General features: G+C 60.5%; 1 protein-coding gene across 1 annotated transcript; it reads right to left on the reverse strand.

Moving 5' to 3' along the window:
- SRRM3 (serine/arginine repetitive matrix 3) lies at positions 1-20,671 on the reverse strand. Its single transcript, XM_072882282.1, has 14 exons — positions 20,448-20,671; positions 17,132-17,233; positions 13,022-13,156; positions 12,785-12,865; positions 12,333-12,362; positions 11,848-11,916; positions 11,457-11,492; positions 10,632-10,682; positions 10,423-10,527; positions 9,718-9,889; positions 3,635-3,963; positions 2,869-3,096; positions 2,483-2,620; positions 1-217 (listed from the first exon to the last, which is right to left on the reverse strand). The coding sequence occupies exons 1-14, from the start codon at positions 20,669-20,671 to the stop codon at positions 1-3; spliced, it is 1,917 nt and encodes a 638-aa protein (XP_072738383.1).
- Positions 20,672-22,596: the final 1,925 nt, after the last annotated feature.

Genomic DNA, 22,596 nt, shown 5'->3' on the forward strand with positions numbered 1-22,596 from the left:
TCAGAAGCCGGCACTCTCCGAGCTGCTGCGGCTGTTGTAGCTGGGGCTGCGGCTGGGGCTGCGGGAGCGGCTGGGGGGGCTGCGAGTCCGGCTGCGGCTGCGGCTGGTGCTGTAGCTGTCGTAGCTGCGGCTGCGGCTGCGGCTGTAGGAGTAGGTGCTCAGCGAGCTGGAGGACGAGGGGCTGGGGCGGTAGTAGGGGATGGGACGCTTGCGAGCGCTGCAAATGGAAAAGGGAAACTGAGTCAGGACCCCGGCGGCAGCTCAGGGAGGGGGACCGGCACTGGCTCCCCGGCACGGCTGAGCATCCCCGCAGGGCGGCCGAGCAACCCTGCAGGGTGGCCAGGCTCGGACCGACTGCCTGGTGTCAGGATGTGGCCGCCCAGCATCACCCCCCACCCTCCATCCCCTTCCTCCTCCCCAGCCCCCCCGGGGTGTTAGTCCTGGATTAGGCAGCGGCGAGGGCAGAAAGTGAGCAGGTTAATGTGGCTTTTGTGTTTCCCAGACACCAAAGATTGAAAGCTGCTGAAAAAGAGACGTTCGGGATTAGCGGGAGGCGAGCTGCGGCCCGCTGGCGCCTGAGGATGAGGAGGGACGTGGGGAGCACGGGGGGCAGCAGGAATGGGGGGACACGGGGGGCAGCGACGTCTGGAGCCGGCCCCTTGCCCCCTTCTCCCGGCCCAGTGTTAGTGGGACCAAAGAGAGACACAGGCACGGCCCGGAGGCGGCTGGGTGCCGAAGGCATCCTAGAGCGTGAGGAGACACAGAGGGGTCCGGGAGGAAGAGGAGGAGGAAGAGGAAGAGGAGGAAGGGGGGAGGTTACCCTGGGAGCCAGGCTGGCGGCGATGCTCTCCGAGAGGGACCTTGGGATGAAATGGAAAAGGAGAAGTTGGCATCACTGAGACAGGACCACATGGTGATGGACCCCGGGGTGGTGGGGGGTGATGGGGACCAGGGACAGGGTAGGAGGGCAAGGAAAGGCCCTTGGGCTTCTCGCTCGGCAGGTGAGCGGGGCTGGGGGGTTCCCCTGGCTGCCCCCTCCCCGCAGCGTCCTCCAAGCCTGGCAGAAACGGTTCTGCGCCAAGCAGAGCCGGGACTGCCCTCCCCATCCACCCCAGGGCTGGGTGACGGGGGTGGGGGGACGGTCCCTGCAGGGACCATGGTCTGTGTCCTCCAGCTGGGCCCTGCTACCTTCCTGGGGACATCCCGGCAAAACCCAGCTCGGGGACGGAGCGGGAGGGATGCAAAACCAGCCGGTGGTACCCGGGCTGGGAAACCTTCCTCTGGGCTGGGAGCAGCTTTACAGGGCACCCATCGGGGAGGGCTGCAGGGAGCTCTAACCCACCATGTGAACGGTATTTCTCCTGTCCTCTCTCCTTACAACTTCAGTCCAGCCCGGGCAAAATAAAGCCCCTCCCAGAGCGAGCCAGAGCTGATTTCTGAAAATCCAGCCTCCTCCACCCCATGGCCCCAATCTCCCAGCTGACAGCAGAAGAGACAAATAGGTCAGGAAGGAGGCAATCTCAGCTCGCCCCGGTACGGCGCCAGCGCTGCGTGCTGACGAGGTACTGTGTATGCACGCGGTGTTTCGTCTGGCACTAAATATTGCCCATCTTACAGCCCAGGATCCTGAGGCAACAGGATGTCAAGGAGGAGAAACCGGCTTTTGGAGGGCAGGGGAGAGACAGGCTCGTGGCCGGATGTCTTGCTGGAATAAGCACACGCAGCTTAAAACAAATTCCTGTTTTCGTGCCTCAAAATGGGACGAGATGCGAAGGTTGTAATATTGGAGGCAGCCTGGTTATCCGTCTGTCTGGGCCAGCTGATTTGCCCAGCTGGTCATCCTCTGGGTTATCTATCTGTCCAGAGTTGCTCATCCATCTGTCCATCCATCCATCCGTCCATCCATACATCTACCCGTCCTTCTATCCATCCATACGTCCATCCATCCATCCATCCATCTGTCTACCAATTTGTCCATCCATACATCCGTCCGTCCATCCATACGTCCATCCATCCATACGTCTGTCCATCCATCCATCCATTCATCCATCCGTCCATCCATACGTCTGTCCATCCATGCATCCGTCCATCCATCCATCCATCTATCCATCCATCTATCCATCCATCTATCCATCCATCCATCCATCTATCCATCCATCTATCCATCCATCCATCCATATGTCCATCCGTCCATCCATCCATCCATACGTCCATCCATCCATCCATACGTCCATCCATCCATCCATCCGTCCATCTATTCATCCATCCATCCATATGTCCATCCATCCATCCATCCATCCATACGTCCATCCATCCATCCATCCATCCATATGTCCATCCATCCATCTGTCCATCCATCTGTCCATCCATCCATCCACTCACCCACCCACCCACGCATCCCTCGGGGCTGTCTGGCAGCATTGCTCAGCCCAGGGCCGTGCCAGCGGCCACAGCAGAGGCTTCGCCACGTGCCGGGACCCACCTCGTGATCCTCCTGGGCTCCATGAAGCTGGGGGAGTCACGTCTCCTCTTCCTGATGGGGGAGTAGCTCCTGGAGCGGCGCCGGGCGCGGGCGGGATCGGGGTCACCATGGCGTGTTCGGGGCTCATTGTCCTTCTCTCTACACCACGAGGAGGAGGAGGAGGAGGAGGAGCATCAGGGTTGAGGGCTGGGGTCCCGGGGGGGATGCAGGGACAGCCCATGCACAGCAGCTCTGGGCTGGCGCTTCCAGTGCCACCGGGGACAGCAATGACCCGTAACCCCCTCCCTGAGCCCCACGGGAGCCAGGACCACCCTGAGCCACGGACGCTCTCTGAGCCCATTGCTGGTGCCTGCACCCCCCGTGATGAAGCCCCCCCGGGGGCTGACCTGCTGGCGGGTTTTTTCGGTGAGGGCGAGCAGGAGCGGCTGCGTCCTGCTCTCTTCTCCCGGGAGCGGGAGCGGGACTTGGAGAGGGAGCCGCTGGAGCTCCAGGAGCTGCTGCGCTGGCCGGGGCTGGGCGACGGGCTCTTCCTCCGCTCCGAGGCGTGCCGGGAGTGCTTGGCCGACGACTCCGAGCTGCTGTTGGGCCGGCCCCGGTGGTGCCTCTCCTTCACCCTGCGAAGGCAGATCCCAGCACCTCCTCGCATCTCGCCTGCCACGGCTGGCAGGACGTCCCCGTGGGAGCTGGGGACCCCAGGTTCCCATGGGGGAGCAGCGGGCGCATCTACATGACCCCAGCTTTTGGCTGGGCTGCATCCCTGATTATAAAGCATGGGGTGCTCACCCGCTTGGGATCCTGCACCCTGCGGGATGCTGTAATGCCCTGCAGCCATTCAGGCGCTGGGATAATCCCTCGCAGGGATCACCCTTCCCGCAGTGCACCGGCATCGACCCACTGAGGCTCTTCCCCATCCCCATCCCCATCCGCATCCCCATCTCCATCCCCGTCCCCATCCCCATCCATGTCCCCATCCCCATCTCCATCCCCGTCCCCATCCCCATCCCTCGAGCATCCCAACCTGGTCCCCAGAGCTTTGCCTAGATGGAACCGGGGTGCCTGCATGGGGCTGCACCCCAAATATCAGAGGCCAGGCTTGGTCATCTCCCGTGTCCCAGCAGGGATGGCACGACCCCATCCTGGGGACCCCCTTACTTCTTGGCATGGGCACCGTGGTTCCTGTCGGGGCCGAGCGGTGGGTGGTAGGGGTGGGAGCCCGCCGAGCCCTCCGAGTCGCTGCTGTAGCCGGCGGGGCTGAGCGGCGGCGGCGGGGGCTCCTGGGGGGCCGGGGGCCGTCCCTTGCTCTGGCCGCGGTGGCGGGGCGGTGGCGAGGCGCTGCGGGAGCGATGCCGGTGGCCGTGCTTGGCCCGCTCCGGCGTGGGCGACCGCGGGCTGCGGGCACCGTGTCGGCCCCCCCGGGTGCGTGGGGACGGCGGCTCCGTCCTGCCGTGAGCCCGCGGAGAGGAGGACGCCGAGGCCGGCCTCTGGCAAGGGGGGAGAGAGAGAGAGAGAGAAGGGGGGAAAGGCGGAGGGGGAAGAAGAGAAGAAAGAAGGAGAAAGGGGATTTTAATGGGGGGCGCGGGCCGGGGGCGCGGTTCACAACGTCAACGCACATCGCATAAGGCAGGCTACACAGACGCTACCCTGCACCTTCCTCTCGCCCTCAACAACGTGGGTCATGCAAACCTCCGCATGCAAAACGCCAAAAAAATTAATTAAAATAAAATTAAAAAAAAACCCAAAGGAAGGGGTGGGATGGGAGCAAAAAAAAAAGTCCAAGAAACCCCCAAGTCGTCGGGGAGGGAGACCTCAAGGGAAAGAAACACCCCCCTGAAAACACCTGGAGTGGGGATAAAGCAAACCCCGGTGCCCGCCCACCCTGACCAAGAAAGGGGAAGGGAAAAGGGGGGTAAAACCCAAATGAAGGGAGGAAAATGGGGGGAAAAAAGAAAAGATGAGAGGAGGGAAGGTGGGGAGGTGGGGGAGAGTAAATCAGACTGAGCCGAGGGGAAGGGGTCGAACCAAAGAGGGCTGAAGGTGATGGCGGGGTCTGCTCACACAGAGGCATGCACATATATAGAGAGATATATGTTCGGATATGTGTAGTTTTTATAGATAGTACGGCTTTCAGCTTAAAACAAATCAAGAAACGAGGAGGACGGCACAGAGCGACAATGGAGGGCAAGGCAGGGGGGCGGGGGGCCAGGGGCGAGAAGGCAAAAAGAAACCAAAAAAGAAAGAAGAAAAACCATCCAAATCAAATAAAATAAAATAAAAAAAAAAAAACAAAGCAAAACTTCACAAATGTCCTCGTTACTGAGATAAACGAATGTCTCTGAGCTCTTCCTGGGACACGCATTGAGCTGTTAGCTGTGACTCTGCAGGGAACTGCTAAGTCCTCATCAGCACTCAACACAGACTTTGCTTTCTGCTTCCTTTTTTTTTTTTTCCATTATATGCTTTTTTTTTTTTTTTTTAAGTCCCTCTTGGTTAACATCCACTTACCAAAAAAGTGGCATTTCCTCCTTTAGTAGGTAAGGTATGAAGAGAAGGGAAAAGCGGGGCAATATAAGTGCATCATTAGATTCACAAAAATGCAAGAGAGAAAGAAAGAGCGAGAGAAGGAGGAGAGACAGAGACAGAGTCAGAGAGAGGAGAAATAAAACAAACCAACTCACTTCTACCGGGGGGGGACCCTGGGCCACCGCCGTGGCCAAGGCCCCGTGCCGGGCTCTCGCCGAGAGCTGGGGGCTTTGCCTGGCCCTGGGATCCAGCACGCAGCGGCTCCCAAATATCTGAGCTCCTCCGAGCTGCAGCCGCCGCCTGGGTTTTTCCCCCCATCTCTGCAAACACCGCTAGCCCAAAAAGATGGGTGGAAACGGCTCCTGCACCGCTGGCCACGACCGAGCCAGCAAACCCTGGCTCAGGGGGCTCGGGGGGGTCTCCTTCCCCTGGCCACAGCCCTGCGTGGGTCCCTGAGCATCCCTGGAGGGGTAAATCCTCTGCAGGGCAGTGCCGAGCCCGGCCGAGGGGATCTAACAGGGTTCAGGGGGATTGGGGTGCTGCCGGGATTGTGTCACTGCACCCGGGGCTAAGCTGGGGGCCTGTGACCCCAACTCCCCGCTGGCCTGTCATCCCAACTGTGCCCAGTCAGTCAATCCCGGAGGACGAGGTTCTCTCCGCCCGCCCCAGCACCTCCTAAAATGCCACTTTTCTCCCCCAAAAGAGAATGGGGCGAGGCACCAGGGTGGGAGCCTGGGGACCACCACAAAGGAAAAGGATGCGAGGCCACCACGTCCCCGAGCATCCCGAGGCAGGGGGGTCGCACAAGCCGCTCCGCACCCCACTGGTGGCGTGTCCCCCGTCACCTCCTTGTCCCCACAGATAAGCCAACCCCTCCAGCTGTACACCAGCCTGCTGGAGCCAAAATGGGGGGATTTGAGCATCTTTTTTTTAACAATCTGCTGCTGTTGCAATTGCTGCAGCGAGGGGAGAGGCTGGCGGCCACGGCCAGCCCTGCCCATGGCACGCGCTGCCCTGCACGTGCCGAGGGACACGGACCCCTCCAAGGGGATGCGGCAGCCCTGGAAGGGGGGTTCAGCTGAGCCCGTGCCCAGCCCCACGTCCGGGCAGGGAAAAATAAAAGCAGAGATGAAGAAGAAGAAGAGGAAGAAGAAGAGAGAAAGAGAGGGGTTTCCTCTTTCCCAGGGTGGCACTTGAGCACCGGCTGGCCATGCCGTGGGCTCGGGCTGCGGGATGCGGGGTTCCCACCCAAACGCTGGGGCGGGGGCGGAGGGGTCTCCTGCGCAGGTGTGCAGGAAGGCAACAAAAGGAAAAGCATCCCAAATAAATCCAAATCGCAAAGGCCCGGCCCCAAAGGGAAAACACATGCTGGGGGCTTGCAGGGATGGGACGGCCAGGGTTGGGACGCCGTCCCCTGCCCCTCGGGGACCGTGATGCCCCGGACCTGCCTCTCTCCACAGAGGAAGAATTCAACCTTTCCCCATTGCAGCCCCCCAACATTTTCCCTGGGTTGGGGTTTTTTTTGTCCGCCACGGCCCGAGGAGGGGCTAAACCCACACATCTCCCCAAACTTCTCATTTCTTGCCCCATCCGTCCACCCCGAAACCCCCCGTGCCCAGGACCTGCTGCTGCTCCCACCCGTGGGCTCTGGCCGCTGCCCCTATTTCTTGCTAATTATGTTCGCCTTCGTTACCCGGCCCCTAAGGGGGGACTCAAACAGAGCAGCCGTGCTTGGCCCCTGGATGGAAACGAACACAAAGTCGAAGGGCTGAAAGACACAGAAATGCATTCTACCGATGGCACGAGGAGACGGGGAAGAGAAAAGGGGGGAAGAAAGAAAAAAATATTACGTGGACAGGGCAAAAAAATATAAATATAGAACATAAGAGAAGAGCATGGCTTTGCAGCTAACTGGGGAAAACCATACAAATAAAAAAAAATTATATATAGCCACCAAAAAGAGACAAAATGAAAGAGAGACAGAGAAGGAGAGCAAGAAAGAAAGAGAAAGAAAGTCAGAAAGAAAGAGAAAATAACATTAAATCAAGCTACGGTGCTTTTCAACAGGCTCATCTGCAGAAGTGAACGTGCAGAGGTGGACGAAATACCTACCTTTGCAATTGGCAGTGACAGGAATGCGATAATAAAAAAAGAAAACAATAATCTCCACATTTGGAGGGCAGAATGGGAAAAAGACAAGGACTCTTTAGTACGGCGATCCAGACCCCTCGGCTAATCCCGTTTGCTTTGCTTAGATTTTTCTTAATTATTTTAAAATTGGTCTTTTTTTTTTTAATTTTTCTTTTTTTAAATGGAAAGGTTGTGGCTGGCCGCCGAGTGGGGCGGCTGCAGGGGGGGGTTGCTGGCTGGTGTCTGTAACCCGGCTGCGTTTCGCTCTTAGAAAGTCGCTATATAACATGACAAAGTCCCGGATAACATGCAGGGAAGGCGATGGATGGAGGCGGGACACGGCGAGGGTTGTTGGGTTATGTTGGCCCAAAGAAAACCAGAGAGAAAGAGGCGCCAGAGGGTGCGTGTGGGCGAGGAGGAGGAGGAGAAGGAGAGACCCGGGAGGAAGGCTGGGGAAGGCAGCAGGGATGGATGGAGACGGGACTGGGTATTTAAAAGGGAAGGCAACGCTGTGCAGCACCCTGGGGTACCCCCTGCTCCCGGTGGCTCTGGGGGTGCTGGGGGGGGCACGGCTCGCCCAGGGGTCGGCTGAGTCCGGAGCTTTTGGGGGGTCTGCACGAGGCAGAGGGGGGCCGGGTACTGAGGATGCTCAGCACCCATCCTGCCGGGATGGAGGATGCGGGCGCCCGGGTGCGGAATGGCCGCAGGGTGCTCGGCTTGGGGGGCGGATAATCCAGCACCCAACGGCCTCATCCTGCAGCCGTGGAGGAAAACCACCCCCACGGCAGGAGGATCCGGCCGCCAGCCGAGGCAACGGGGCAGCAGCCAATTCCAGGAGGCAAAGGGCAATTTGCTCGCGATATCAAAGCAAGCCTGCTACCTTCGCGGCGTAGAGCTGCTCAGTTATCTTCCCTTTTAAATTCCTTCTTCAAAATATAGAAAATGGAAATACAATGTTCAGCGGTCGTAAATATTTAGAAAACACATCTGCTTTTTTTTTTTTTCTTCTCCACATTAACACACACAAAAGCAAAAAATTCTAGAACAACACGACGATGACGGGGGGGGAATAAGAGAGATATATATCGTTTGCATTTCTGTACATCACAAGGGAAAAGAAAAGAAATCATGAGAAAGGAAACTAAAACAAGGGGGGGAAAAAAGCACGTTTCATTGCCCGTCCCTCCCCCTCGTCCCTGCTTCTGCTGAGCAAGAAATGGAAGTGTATATTACCGTTTGGGTTTTTTTCAAATGGGAGGCTAAAGAAAAACACAGATGGGATTAAAAAGAAAAAAAAAATAAAAAATAGAAACCAGAGAGAGAAAGAAGAGAGAGAGAGAAAGAGAGAGAAAGTTGTCGGAGAAAAGTCCCACTGGTGCCGGGGAGCCGTGGGAGCTCGGCGGCCTGGGCGATGCTGGGTGCTGGGGGTGGTGGGCAGGGGGAGAGCGGGGCAAGCCGGGTGCCTGGGCGGGTGCTCGGCACCCGAACCCCCCCACGCCCCAGCCAAAACCACAGGAAAGAAGAAAGCAGAGAGTTGCCCAAGAGGCGGGCAGGGTGCTGGGTGCTGCTGGGGGGTGCTGGGTGCTGGATGCTGGGCTGGGGACGGGGAGCCGGGGAGGGCGAAGGGGATGTGAGTATGGGGTGGGGGGCTCCTGGCCCCATTTTTTGGGGTGCCCCCGGCCCCGCAAGTGCTAGGGTGGCAGCATTGGGTGCTTCCAGCCCAGGAGCGTCCCTGCAGCACCTCGCCCGTGGGAATAAAGTCCCCTGGGGCGAGCAGGGACCTGTGTGCCCCCCATTAGTGGGGTCCCCCGGAGTGCTGCCTTCGCTCAGCCCCGCCTCCAGCACCCTGCTAGCCGCAGCGGGCTTCTCGCCACCCTGGCACTGGTTAAACTGGGGCTGGCTCCCCGGTCCCGCTGGGTTAGGGCTGTGCCCCGCTCAGCGTGGGAGCAGGCCCCTGGATTTCACCGGGACCCCTGGGGTGCTGAGGCAGAGCCGGGGACACCTAGCTCTGATGTCACCCACCACGGGGACCCTGAGTTCCTAAAGCCTGAGCACCCAGCACCAAGCCCCCTCCAAACCCTAGCCTGGCCTAACCCCAGTCCCCAGACTGGGCACAAACTGGGTGCTGGGGTCCTGAGCGCTGGTGCTGGCACCTTTGCGCTGGGGAGGGTTGGGGCTGGTGGAGAAGCAAGAATTTTCCAGCTTTACCCGTTCCTTGGCTGTTTGGGCTCAATCCACTCCCAGTGAGGTGCTGAGCCCGGCAGTGACCCTGGCTTGCCGAGCCCTCGTCCCCGGGGAGTGACATCCGCAGAGTGATGTGTGGCTTTGCGGGGGGGATGACCTGTTGGCTGCCCCGATACCTGCCCCAAGGTGACGGGCTGGCTCCCCCAGGGAGACCGTGCACCCAGCGGAAGGCTGATGGGTGCTGGGGGGGTGCTGCACCCCGCATCCCCCCGTGTGCCCCAGCTGGGCGAGGGGGCAGCCGAGCGAGTGGGGAAGGAGGGGAGAGGAGAGCTGGGGTGGGGGGGTCCTGCGGAGGGAGGATGGGAGGGAAGCGAACGGTGATCCAAGAAAAGCCTACGTACATCCGAGGGCTCCGGGAGCGGGGCGCCGTGGCTGTGGCGGCCGTTCTGGGCGCTGCCCTTGTGCCCGTTCTGGTGCGGCGAGGCCGAGCGGCGGGGCGAAGGGGAGGATGGGCTGCGGCTGGAGCGGGCGCTGCTGCCCTTGGGGCCATCCTGCCGGCGCTTGGGGCTTAGCCTGCGGGGCACCGCACCATGAGCCACTGGCATCCCCTCTGCCCTGAGCCTGGCATGGCATTGCCCTTCGCCCGGCTCCGGTAGGGCTGCCGGCTGCAAGCCTGGGCTGAGATGGCGGGGCAGGGTTTGCCGATGCAAGAAATGGCGCGAAAATTGGTGATTTGTGCTTTCTCTAGTTCAAAATTGAAACCTCGACCAGGCACCGCGTTCCCAAACCCCCCCCAGATGCTACAGCACCGTCCTGCTGCACTTCATCCCCCCGAGGGTCCCCACCCTGGGGACATCTCTGCCCCCTGCCTTCCTTCCCTCCATCCCACAAGGGTCCCCATCATGGGGACACCTCTGCCACCCTCCTCCGTGCCCTCCATCCCATAAGGGTCCCCATCCTGGGGCCATCTCTGCCACCTGCCTCCCCAGCCTCCATCCCCAAAGGTCCCCACCATGGGGACACTTCTGCCACCTTCCTCCTCGCCCCCTGAAACGAAGGCTGGGGGGCCGCTGGCGATGGGGGCGGGGGTCCTGGGCTGCTCCTACCTGCTGGGGGATTTGGAGCCGCTGTCGTCGGAGGAGAGCGAGGCGCTGTGGGAGCTGCAGGAGCTGTGCCGGTGCGAGCGCCAGGCCGGGGACTCGCTGCGGGACCTGCGGAGAGGGCGGCCGGGGGGCCGAGGGGCAGGCTGAGCTGCCGCGGAGGGGCACGCAGGGGGGCACGCTGCCCCGCTCCCCCCGCCATCCCGGCCCCTCACCTCTTGCGCTCTTTGTTTTTCTCTTTCCGTTTGCTCTTGGGGCTCCGGGACCTGCGGGAAGAGCCACAAGCTGAAGAGACTGGAGACTTCCCCAGACCCCCCCGAGCCACCAAGGCTGCAGGAGGAGCGATGGGGAGGACCTGCCTGGAGCTGGGCTCCACAAAGCCTCAAACTGTGGTGGGGGTCCCGGCTGGCTTTGGGGCGACCGTGGGGGCCACGTGCCTGTCGGCGAGGCCGGGCGGGAGGCGGCGGCAGTGGGAAGGGGGGGACCGGCTCTGTTCAGCATCCACAGGGCTTGGGCCTGTTGTCACCCCTCCGCTAACCTCGCCCTGCGTCAGCCTCCTCTGAGCCCCTCTGCCCGCCCGGGCACCCTTTGCCTGATTTTTACTTCTTTCACCCTAAAATAGCCATGTTGGCAGAGGCCATCTGCAGAGCGGGGCACACCCAGGGCTTGCCCTGGCCACGGCTGCCCAATGTCACCCCTTGTCCCCTGGGGGACATCTGGGGCTGTGTGGGACCCTGTAGGCACCCAGAGTGGCACCATGCCACCTCCAAGAGCAGGGGATGCCCAGCGGTGCCCATCCATGGGGTGAGGGGGACACTCACCAGGCGAGGGATGGACAGATGGACAGTGGGTGATGGCAGCCCATGCTCACACCCACCATGCCCAACGGGTTCATCCCCTGCCCGGTGGCATGGGGTCTGTCCCCATGGGCAGAGGGGATGGGGACAGCGGGAGGGCAGGGGAAGGGGGGTCCCTGATGGGGGACACCGGCAGCCAGTGCTGACGGCAGTGGGGTGGCTCCCGGCAGCCATCACTCTCACCTGTGTCTTCTCTTCTTCCGTGACCCCGACTCAGACCTGAGGGATGAAGAGGAGGCAAAGATGAAGGAGACAAGCTGAGCCAGCCAGCAGGGAGCGAAGGCCGGGCAGCCTCAGGGGATGGGTACAAGGGCAGGGGGGTGGCCCTGAGATGGGCTGCTGGATGGGGCAGGTGACAGCTGCTGTAGGGAGGTGATGGCCCCATGAAAAGCCATCAGCATCCATCCCTGTCCCTGCCTCCATCCTACCCCAGCCCAAGGGCCTGGCTAGCTGCCAACCAGCCCTGCTGTCCCCAACCAGCTCTGCTGTCCCCAACCAGCCCTGCTGTCCCCAACCAGCTCCGCTGTCCCCAACCAGCCCTGCTGTCCCCAACCCGACGTGGTGTCCATCCTACCTGTCGCGTCTGTGTTTCTTTCCAGTCTTCTTTTTCTTCTCCTTGCGGATGGGTGAAGAGCTGTCGCAGCTGGGAGGGTGGAAAAAAAAGTGGGTGCCCTTGAGGGTGGAGCAAGGGACCTCCCAGCCCCATCCCTGTGGCCCAGGCGAGCCCCGTCCCACTGCCCCCCCGCTCCCTGCTTCCCCTGGACCGCCCATGGGATGCACGACCATCGCATGGCAATTATTTCCTGGGGGGATTTGGGGTGGGGGATAGAAAGGGGCTTTTAGCAGAAGGACTCAAACTGCCTTCGGTGCTGGAGCGCCCACATCCCACTGTGTCCCATTGCCACCTCGTGGGCTCCGCAGCCTCCGGCATGAGACAGGGTGGCCAATTCCCACTGGGATTTCAGAGGGGGACAGTGGGTGGCAGAGGCCAGCCTGTGCCCGGTGACCCTGCATGCCCGGTGGGGACCCCGCAGCCCACGCAGCCCGGCGGGCACTCACCTGCGCTCCGAGCCGGGTTTCCTCTTTTTGCTGCCGTGGGGAAGGCAGAGAAGGAAGGGACATTAGGGATAGCGTCCTGCCCAGCCAGCCAGCACTAACCGGGGAGGGGACCAGTGGGTGGACGGAGCCAGACCCTTCAGGGAGGCAAATCCTGCCCGGTGCTGTGCCCTGCGGCAGCCAGCTCCTTCCCAGCATGGACCGGGCGAGGTCCCACCAGCGTGTGCAGTCGGGTGGGCTGGTGGCGCGTCCCACGGCGCCGTGCGTGTGTGCACACGCGTGCGTGTGTTGCACCACCGGTGCGTGCAGATGCATTGCACCTCTTGAGGGTGCACGTTTGGGGGTGAGCTGCCCCTCAAAGTGGAGAGACTTGCCCCACTGGAGCCTGGGGAAGGGGTGAGCCTCCCGGGAAAGGGGACAGTGTGGGGACAGCACAGGGACAGCCAGGGACTCACCGGCTCCGGCGGTGACCTGATTTCTTTTTCTTTTTCTTCTTGGGCGGAGGAGAGGTGGAGCTGCTCGAGCGTCTTTTCAGCCTGCGAGGAGAAGGCAGACAGGGTCAGGGGGAGAAGGGATGGCTACCTGGGGCTCTCCTGGCCTCCGTGTCCCTCAGTGCGGACCTGGCAGGCAGGGAGATGTCCCCCCCTGTGCACATCCGCTCCCCAAAATCCCTGCTGGGGTTCCAGCCAGACCTGTACTCGCGGTGGCCGCTGTCCTCGCGGTAGCACTCGGCCGAGCAGTCGCACTGCAGCAGGCAGCCCTCGCCGTAGTCAGGGTACTCTGCCGCGTACTCGTCCCCGTCTGCCCCGTGATGGTTCTCTATCACGCTGTCGAAGGAGGAAGCGCAGGATTAATTCGGGGCTCCCTGTTCCCTGTTTTCCACTGGAGCGGCTGGGGGGAAGCCTGGGGTAGCCCCAGTGCAGCTGCAGGAGCTGGGGGACCTCCTCTCTGCCACAGCATCCCCAGGGGACCTTGGTCACATCACTTGAGGTCCACATGCAGCAAACCCCCGCGATGTCACCGTATGGTGGGGGTCTTCTCGGGGTCTTCCCGGGGCTCCTGTCCCTGCAGCAAATCCTTGCCAGGCTGGCACAGGGACACCCTGGGCCTTGGGTCACCATCTCCCCGCAGGGTTCAGCCCTGGCATCGTTCGGAGCCCCTTTCGGCACTGCCCAAGTGTCGGGGCTGAGCAGGGGGCTGAGGTCAGCCCAGGTAGGTGGTGGGGTCGGATTAGGGTGAGAGGAGTTGGCAGGAGGCTCGGGGGATTCGGGGGATTATCCGCCCGCCGGTAGGAGCTGCCCGGGATGATCCGGGTTTTCAGGCTGGCGTCCCAGGTGCCGCCGGCTCGGCACCGGAGCTTCAGACAGGTGATGGGTGATGTGTCCCCTGGGCCAGCCAAGATGGGGTGGGGTGATGTCAGGCCTGAAGCCACCAGGGTCTCCTCTCCCTCCTGAAGAACTTCGTCAGCATTAATTTTTCCCGCTGCCATGGAAACCGGCGGGAGGTTGCCATTGACTACCGGGGCTGCGGGCAGGGCTTGGCAGAGGCCTGGCAGCCGGACCAGGCAGGCAGGACGGACCCAGCAGTCCCCTGCCCAGCCTCTCCCTGCCACCCCACACCTCCCCGGTTCTCTTCTGCCATCAGCCCCAGGAGCAGCATCAAACCCCCGGGGGCCTCTCGTTTGTTCTCGAGGGACGTTGGACATCTCACCCCGGGAGGGACACGGCCATCCAGGTGGTCTGGAGGGATCCATAGCAGCTGGGGCCGTGCCTGGAGGGTGCCCAGCATCACACCAGCCCGGGTGCTTGCTTCCCAAGGGAGATTTGCCCTCAGAAACTGATGTGGGCTCCTCCGCCCCTCCCAGCCCGGAGGTGTGTGGCCAGGGATGCTGGTGGAGAAGCGCAGCCCCTGCGGCACCGGTCCCTTGGCAGCCCGGCCAGCGCCTCCAGCCAAGCGAAGGGATGCTCCGAGCCCCAGACCGTAGATCCAAGAGCAGCACATGTTGGCGTCCCTGGCCACAGGCAGGCCCTGGGCTGTTTAACCCAACTAAAAATGGTTTGGAGCAAAACTAGAAGCAAGGCATCCTCCTCCTGACGGCGGATGATCACTCAAGCGGGTCTCAGGCTCCCTTCTGCACTGCAGCCATGGCTTTCTGGGTCCTCTCCAAGTGATTCCTGCTCTGGCCATGCCCCAAGGACAGGAACGGCCTTTCAACCACCCACCCAACCGTGGGAAGGGGGAGAAAAGAGGAAAAGAGAGGAGCGAGCGGGGATAATTCCCTGTTGGACTCCCTGCTCCGTGAGCGGGCAGTGCTCCACGCCAGAGCCTGCTGCCAGCATCTCACCCATTAGCTGTGCTCAGCGGCTCAAGACAGGCTTGTGCTGCCCCAATTATCCCTCCCCGCCCAACACACGCTCGTGTTTGTTTTCAATCCCACCAGCCTGTCTGTCAAGCAGTTACTCCTTGGGGACCGGGCTGTATCGCCGGGCTGTGCAGGCACAGACAGGAGCTGGAAGAGCACAGAGAGCAAGCCAGGGACTCAGGTGGTCACAGCTCTGGTTGGTGCCTCAGTTTCCCCTGGGGAGTTTTGCAGATGATGTTGAGCTTTCACATCGGCTTTGAAACAAGAGCAGCTGGTTCAGACTCATAGTCCTGGCAGCCAAAGACCAAGCTGTAAAAGTCCAGAGAGGTGCTGGAGCAGGACCAGCCCATGAGATGTTTTGCTGTGTACTCTCCCAGCCACCACAAGGGCTGGGGCTCTTTATTTAAAGTTTAACTCCCTTGTCCAGCCTCTTCAGCCAGCGCAGACCTTTTGCACCCAGGACTTCCTTTGGCAGAGACTTCAGCAGCTCAGGTCCTCGCTGCATGAGGACTCACCTCCTTTGGACCCAGCTCCTACCAGCCTCATCCAAGCGCCTCCGGCTTTGCTCTCCTCCGAGCAATCCTTTGCTTTGAGACTGCTCCTTCCAGCTCAGCACTATTATTTATAGCCCCCGGGCTAATCTTTAATGATTACCCTTCGTATTGCAAAAGCAAGCCGGTAAAGGTGACAGCTAGGGCTGCCTGGGTAACCTTAATGCACCTTTGGCTTCCCTGTGTTTGGCTTCCCTAATGAGCCTGCCGGGGAAGATGCCCTGGCGATGACGCGTGCCCCCATGGGCAAAGGCCACTTGTTAACATATCAGGCTTGATGCTCGGTGACCTGGGCAGGTTGGTTTTCCCCATCCCTTGGTTTTTCCTGCCTGGAGGAGGATCCTGAACGCTTTGGGCTGCCCCAGGGCCGTGCACCCCATCCTGGGCTGGGCACAGCCGAGCTGTGTCCCTCCCTGCCCTGTGTGCCGGTGGAGCAGCAGGAGGGAGGCTCTCCCCACCGCCACGGCTTCCCTGCCTCCCCGCTCGCCCTGATTTCCTGACCCTAATGAAGCATTAATATTCAGTGAACCTGCAGCATCTATTCCTGTCCCAAGTGACCTGGTTTCCAGGCTGATGGATGGTGCACGCCGGGCCAGCCACGCTGCCTGGGCCATTAAGCATTGCACAGATAAATCATCATCGAGCCAGGACGGGCTCTTGCGAGGCTGGGGACAGTCCTGTGCAGGGCAGGAGGAGCGAGTGGCACATCCCCAGCAGGAGCTGGGCTGCTTTGGACACCTAACCTGAACCCCAAGCCCCCCAGGGACCAGGCAGCGTGGGGCATGATTAGGAGGCAGAGGCACGGGGCAGGAGCTCCTTGGAGAAGCTTCTTCCATGGGGCCCCTTGGGGTCACACCAGCCTGATGGAGACACAGGCTCTGGGTCTACCCAGGTGAGAAGCAGGCTCGAGCCCTGCCTATCCAGCCTGGGCCCCTTGCAACAGAAATTATTGTTACTATTACTAATGATTATTATTATTGCTAACACTAATATTTCTAGGGTTACAGAACAGCAGCCAGCCTGCCAAACCATTGCCAGCCGAGGTGAGCTACGCCAGCTTCACACCCAGAGACAGGAGGGCTATTCTGCATTATGGAGTTAAGGGCAAGGACTGGAAACCGGTGCCCTTGCCTGGCTGGAGGCAGAAGCTGCGATTTCAGCCCCGGGGAGAGCAGGGGACCTGTCGCAGAGGCCGGCAGAGGTGAGGCACTGCAAACCTGCAGCTTGGTCTCTGCCGCTGGCTGGTGGGGTGAGCCAAGCATCGAGACCTTCTGTGCTTCGGTTGCATCATCTGTGACAGCAGCATTGCAACGCTGGCCTCTCTGTACAGCACTCTGAGATCTCCAAAAGACCAGTGCAGGATAACCGCTAACCTCTCCAGATGTAGGATCCTGCTTCAGAGAGGCAAACCCTGCCTCCAACCAACCAACCGACCAACCGAGCAACCAATCATCCAACCAGCCAATCATCCAACCAACCATTCAACCAACCGTCAACCAACCATCCATCCAACCAACCGATCATCCAACCAACCAACCATTCAACCAACCATCAACCAACCATCCATCCAACCAACCAACCATCCAACCAACCATCAACCAACCATCCATCCAACCAACCAACCATCTGACCAACCATCAACCAACCATCCAACCAAATAACCAATGATCCAAACAACCACCCACCCATCCCTCCAACCCTATATACCCTCTCTATGTCTATCCATCTATCCAACCACCCCTATATATATACCCTCTCTGTATCAATCCACTCATCCATCCACCCACACACCCATCCATCGACACTCGGAGGCAATCTGGGATGTGCCTCTCTGGGATGAGGGACAGACAGGATGCACAGACGCGCTGACTCGGAGCTGCCTCACTTACATTTGGCGCCCGTGCTGGTCCTCCCTGGTGAGCACGCCTTCCTTCTCCATCAGCATTTGCCGAAAGGTCCCCACTTTCTGTCGGATCTCCTCTTCAGAGTACCTGGATGGGCAAAGATGCGGTCAGGGCTGCCGTGGCTGGAGCGTGGGCTCCCCAGGGACCTGCTGAGGACCTCCATACCTTTGGGAGTGACATGTGGCCGACGAGGCCAGTCAGAAGGAGAGGTGGCATGGTGACTGTCATCAGGGCCTGGAGGAGAGCAGGTCCCTCCACTTGGTCCCCTGCCACCACCCTCCATGCCCTCCTCTCTCCTGCCTGCCCCTCCCAGCAGTGCTTGGCAGAGGAATGGACATCAGGAAGGGGTAAAAGAAGAGGGTGACCATGGGGTTGCCATTTCCCCCCACTGCCTCAGGTTTTGGGGCACATCTCCGCTGAACCTCCGCTGGCAGTGCCAGCATCGCAGCCAGCGAGGCCGGGGTTCATGCCAGGCCACTCTGTCCCATCACGAGCCTCCCTCGCTCGTCTCCGTGCTGCACCGGGGCCCCGGCAGCTGAGCCAGCTCTGCGCTAACGCTGAACGCTGACTCAGGCCGCTGCAGGGTTATTAACGAGAGACACTAATCACTTTGTCCCTGGCATCTGAGAACAAGCCGCAGCAAACCACAGTGCTCCAGCCATCCCCGAGGTGTCCCCAGGGAGGGACAGGTGACAGCCCTGGGAGACAGTCCTGTGCCACATCCCATGGCTGCACAAGGGCACCCGAGCATTCCTCTCAACCAAAATCATCCAAATGGAGGGATGCGGCGGAGGGACCCCCTGTGCTCTCAGCATTGTCCCTGGGGCAGGGCAAAGGGAGAGGGACCCCACGTCACCACCACGCTGCCACCAGGGGAGGGAAGGGGTTGGGCTCTGTGTATGTCCCCATCCTCACCCACACCATCTACAGGGACGGCTCATGGCCCAGCCTCGCCATCACGTCCCATCAGCATCACCGCTAACGAGCCCAGAAAACTGGGTGTCACAGCCTGGCTGAGCCCTGCGGTCCCCGAGGCTGGCACCTCACAGAGACCATGCTGGGGACGGTGATGCCCCTCGCAGCACCATGGGTGCCCCGGGTGCCCTTGGGTGCCCCTGGGTGCAGAGGGGGGCATGCAGCAGCACCCACCCCCCCTGCAGTGCCCATGAAAGGGAACAGCGAGGAGAGGGGAATTAATATTAACGAGCTCATTTGCACTGAAAGGCTCTCATTAATTCCCCAGCCAGCAAGGACTCCTGTGCAGCAGGAGGGTGGCTAACCAGGCATGGAGGCAGTCCCAGCCGCTTCCCCTCGCCTTGCACCCTGCCTGGGCATGGGGGGTCCCGAAAACAGGGCAGCACCCCCAAATGCTGCTCTGCACCATACCCTCACCACCGGTGCAGCCAGCCGGGCAGAGCGTGGGCATCCCATGAGGATGGAGTCACCAGTCCCGGCCATCCCACAGGGCATCAGCCGGCCGGCGGCAGCAGGAAGATGTCTGCCCGAGAAGATGAGCATTTGCTGCAGCGTATTACGAACATGACTGATGCTCTCAGAGAGGGGACGTGAGGCCAAACAGGAGGTGACAGATGGGCCACCGCAGCTGGGCCGTTAGCAAATCTGCGGGGGACAAGGCCAAGGCAAGGAACCCCCCCTGCACCCTGCAATCCTGTGATGGAGGCAGGAGCACCCCGCCAGACCCTTCCCTCCTGCACCCCCTGGAGCTGCTTATAACCCCATTGGAGGGATTTTGGTTTTGCATTTAACACATCGAATGGGTTTGGGAAAGAAAGAAAAATTGCTGACGCTTCTTTTCCGCAAAAGAAATCCAGCCTGCAGGCAGGGAATAATGGCGCAGTCAGCCCTGAGCGAGCAGCAGCCGGGTGCAGCGCAGGCAGGAGGAGCCATCCGCGTTTAAGGAAACAAGGGAGCGCTTAAATCCCCGCAAAACCTCCTCTGCTGTCACACCCGTTCATCCCGGGGGCCCTGCCCTTGCCAATAACTCCCCCCAGGCCACGGACAGGACGTAGCCCCCGGCCCAGGCAGAAACCTCAGGGGTGCAAAGCGCTTCCCATGCAACCCCGCCGGAGAGCCCTGTGCGGAGGAGAAGAGCAGGCAGAGGATTAACCAGGTGGACCAAGATTATTACTGTAATTATATTATCATTTTGGTGTATCGCCGTCATCATCATTATTAATAGCCTTAATAATAGCAAAGGCAATTATAGCAATAACAACAATACCGATTGCAATATTGCTATCACCCATCGCAGTAATGATACTACTAGTAGTAAGATCCCTAGTAGGGCGCAGGAACCCGACAAGAGGCTCTGGGCTCCCCAAGGCGCCAGGTCAGCCTTATTTATTTCCATAACGACAAATTAGGCACAATCATTATTCCAGTCTGTGTGAGACAATTTAATTCTAGGTCACGCTTGCACTCTTAATGAAAGCCTTGGAGAAGCCTTCCCTCAATCCATTTTCCTTCTCCCCAGCTGATACCAGTCCCCGTCTACCCACATGTGCTGAAGAATTTGCTCCATCCATCAGGTTTTAGCAAGTTGTCAGTGGGATCAGGCTGTTCGGCTGGTGCCGGAGCTCTGGGGCAGCCAGCAGCATGGCCATGGGTCCGGCAGGGATGGAGGTCTCCTCACCGGCCCCCCAGACCCTCCTGCCCACCCAGGCAGGGATGTTCTCCAGCCCCTCGGGCTTTCCCCCAGCCCTTTGCTTCCCCAAGGCAGAGCAAAGGCTGGGGAGCAGCGCATGGCGCACAGCCAGGGGCATGGCAGGACGGGGGGATCCTCTCACCCCAAAACTGGGGGGAGAGAAGGAAGGCAGGACAAACTGAAGCACCAAAACAGCCTTGCCTGGGACTAAACCCCAGCTCTCCTTCATCTCCCCAACACAAGAGACAGAGAAGGACCATCTCCCATCCCAGGCACGTGGAGCATGGGCCAGGCAGCACTGATGGCTGCCTCCTCCCTGCCTCTACTTTCCTGGCACAAGGAGCTGGGAGCCCAGATTTCCAAGCAGAGGGGCCGGAGCAAGCCTCCAACATGTGTGTGGATGCACTCCTAGGTCTGCGTTTCTTGGAGGCATTTAGTTTCACAAACCAACCCACCAGTTCACCCCAAAGCTGCCCGATACACCCAAAACTGGATTTACTTCCAGCTGGGGACATTTGCCATGTTAAGGTATTTTTTTAGGGAGGAAAAAGGGGGACAACAAGGTACAAGTGGGCCAAAAGGATCCTAAGCCACGGGGGTCCACCTCCAGCCCAGCCCCGAGCACCCGCCACTCACCCCTGCTCCTCCATCATCTCCTGCAGCTCCATGCACTTCAGCTCCACACGCCGCTTGCGCTCGTGGTCCAGGATTTCCCGGTGAGCCTTCTTCACCAGGTTGGGCTCCACCAGCCGCACCTCCTCCTCGCCCTTGTGCCACGTACCCGAGGCACCAGGCTGCGAGAAGCCATTGGAGGCTTCCTGCGGCGAAGGCACGTCGGCCCCGTTGTTGTAGAGAGCCATGCCGACGTGGGCGGCCTTGCCGCCGGCAGCACCTGGGAGGAAGAGAAAGAGTTGGGGGTCACTCCCTGCCCTGGCTTCCCTCTCACCCCGCGATGGCGAGGGGACCCCGCCAGGACCTGAAGGCAAAATTTGTCTCAAAAGAGGTGCGGGCACACAGGTTGATGGGGACAGCGACTGAGAGATCTGGGTCTTCTGCCAGCGCCCTTCCTGCCCCTTGCCTCAGTTTCCCCATCTGCAAAGCAAGGCTGGGGCTATTCCTATCGCCATGCCATGAGGGCTGGCTCGTGGGAAAGAGAGGAGGATGCTCTGCGCCAGCCTCATACCGGGGAAAGCCTGGCAAAGCGTGGGTCTGTGGTGCCCGGAGCCATACGGTAGCAGCAGGATGGGAGGGCAGGGGTCCCTCTGAGGCCCATGGACCCCGCTGTCAGCCAGCACGGGTACAGAGCAGGGACAGGCATCCATCCTCACAGCCCTCTGGGGACACCCCCGGGCACTGTCCCCAGCCAGCAAGGGGCTGGACCCAAAGACCCTGGATAGCCCATTGCACTGGGACGTGGCCATGGGATATCCTGGCATTCGGGCCGGCCAGCGAATGCCCACTGATGCCTTCCGGCAATAGCCCAGCACCCTCCGGCTATGGGCTACGAGGGGAGGTGAGGTTCCCCTCCAGATGCTTCCCTGTCCAAGCAAGTGTCACTGCTGCCCGCCTGCCTTCTCCCTGCTCTTTCACCTTCACATGTCCCTGCTGCCTTCCTCAGCCACCACAGTCAATGTGCCTTCGCTTGGCTCCAAAAATAACCCCGTGGAAGGGGACAACCGTTCCCGAGCGGCACTGCCGTGCTGAGGCTCCGGCTGATGCTCCCCGAGCCTGGGGGAGGAGATGCTCCCAAATCTCCTGGATCAACCAGACAGACAACAACCCTGTCTCAGCAACCTCAGGCCATCGGGGCACGGCTGAGTGCCTGTTCCTTGGTCTCCCCATCCTCTGATGCCCCAGCTCCCCTGCCCAAAGCACCGGCCCTCTCCCCAGCACGGGATGCTCCCACTGGAGATCCGCTGCCTTAATCACCAGCAGCAGCCAGGCTGCAGAGGCAGCGCCTGGGCTTTACCAGGGGCTCCCACAAACGCTTCTCCTGTAAAGTCCTACACAAAGAGAAACGATCGGGGGTGAAGGCAGAGCACCCTCCCTTGCTCTCCAAGCTGGCTTTGGGCTCGGAGATGCAGCTTTTGTCAGCAGCCGCGTTTCTGGGGTGTTTCCATCCCAGGGACCCTGCTGGAGAGGCTTTTCAAGGATGGGTGTTGCCTGCATGTCATTGCCTGCGATGCCCGGGGTGTCTGACACATGCTGCCCAAGGAGGATGGGGCCGAACACCGGCCCAGGGAAGGAGGGATCCCTCAGCCAAGCGTGGGCGTGAAGGCAGGACAGACGGACCACGGACTGATCTGCACCGTTTCAAGCCCAGGGAGGGCTCGCCGCTCCCGCTGTGCCATTCCAGTGGGACACCAGGCAGTTCAGAGCTTTCCATGGCTGTGCCAGGTGGGACAGAGACGGGGTGGGAGCACAGATCACCTGCAAGAGGCTTCGGGGACGTTTCTCTGCTGCTTGAGGAGAGAAAAAGCCTCAGAGCCCTCCCCAGGGTGGCGGGGGTCCTAGCCCGGCGGGAAGGCATCTCCCACCCCGCAGCATCCCCAAGGGACATCCCCGGCTTTCCCGCTGCCACCGGCTGCCCCACGCACTCATTTATCTCCTGACAAGCCTGCCCAGGGAAGACGGCAGCTGACTGCTTAATTACAAGGCTTTTTTTTTTCCTTTTTTTACCCATTATTACCATGGAGAGAGGAGCCAGCAGCCTTTATTTCCATAGAGGCACAGAGGAGCAGGCAGTGGGAGATGCTGCTGGTAGAGCAGGAGCCAGCCAGGGCTC

Source organism: Ciconia boyciana, chromosome 17 (assembly GCF_034638445.1).
Source record: "Ciconia boyciana chromosome 17, ASM3463844v1, whole genome shotgun sequence".
Classification (NCBI taxonomy): Eukaryota; Metazoa; Chordata; class Aves; order Ciconiiformes; family Ciconiidae; genus Ciconia; species Ciconia boyciana.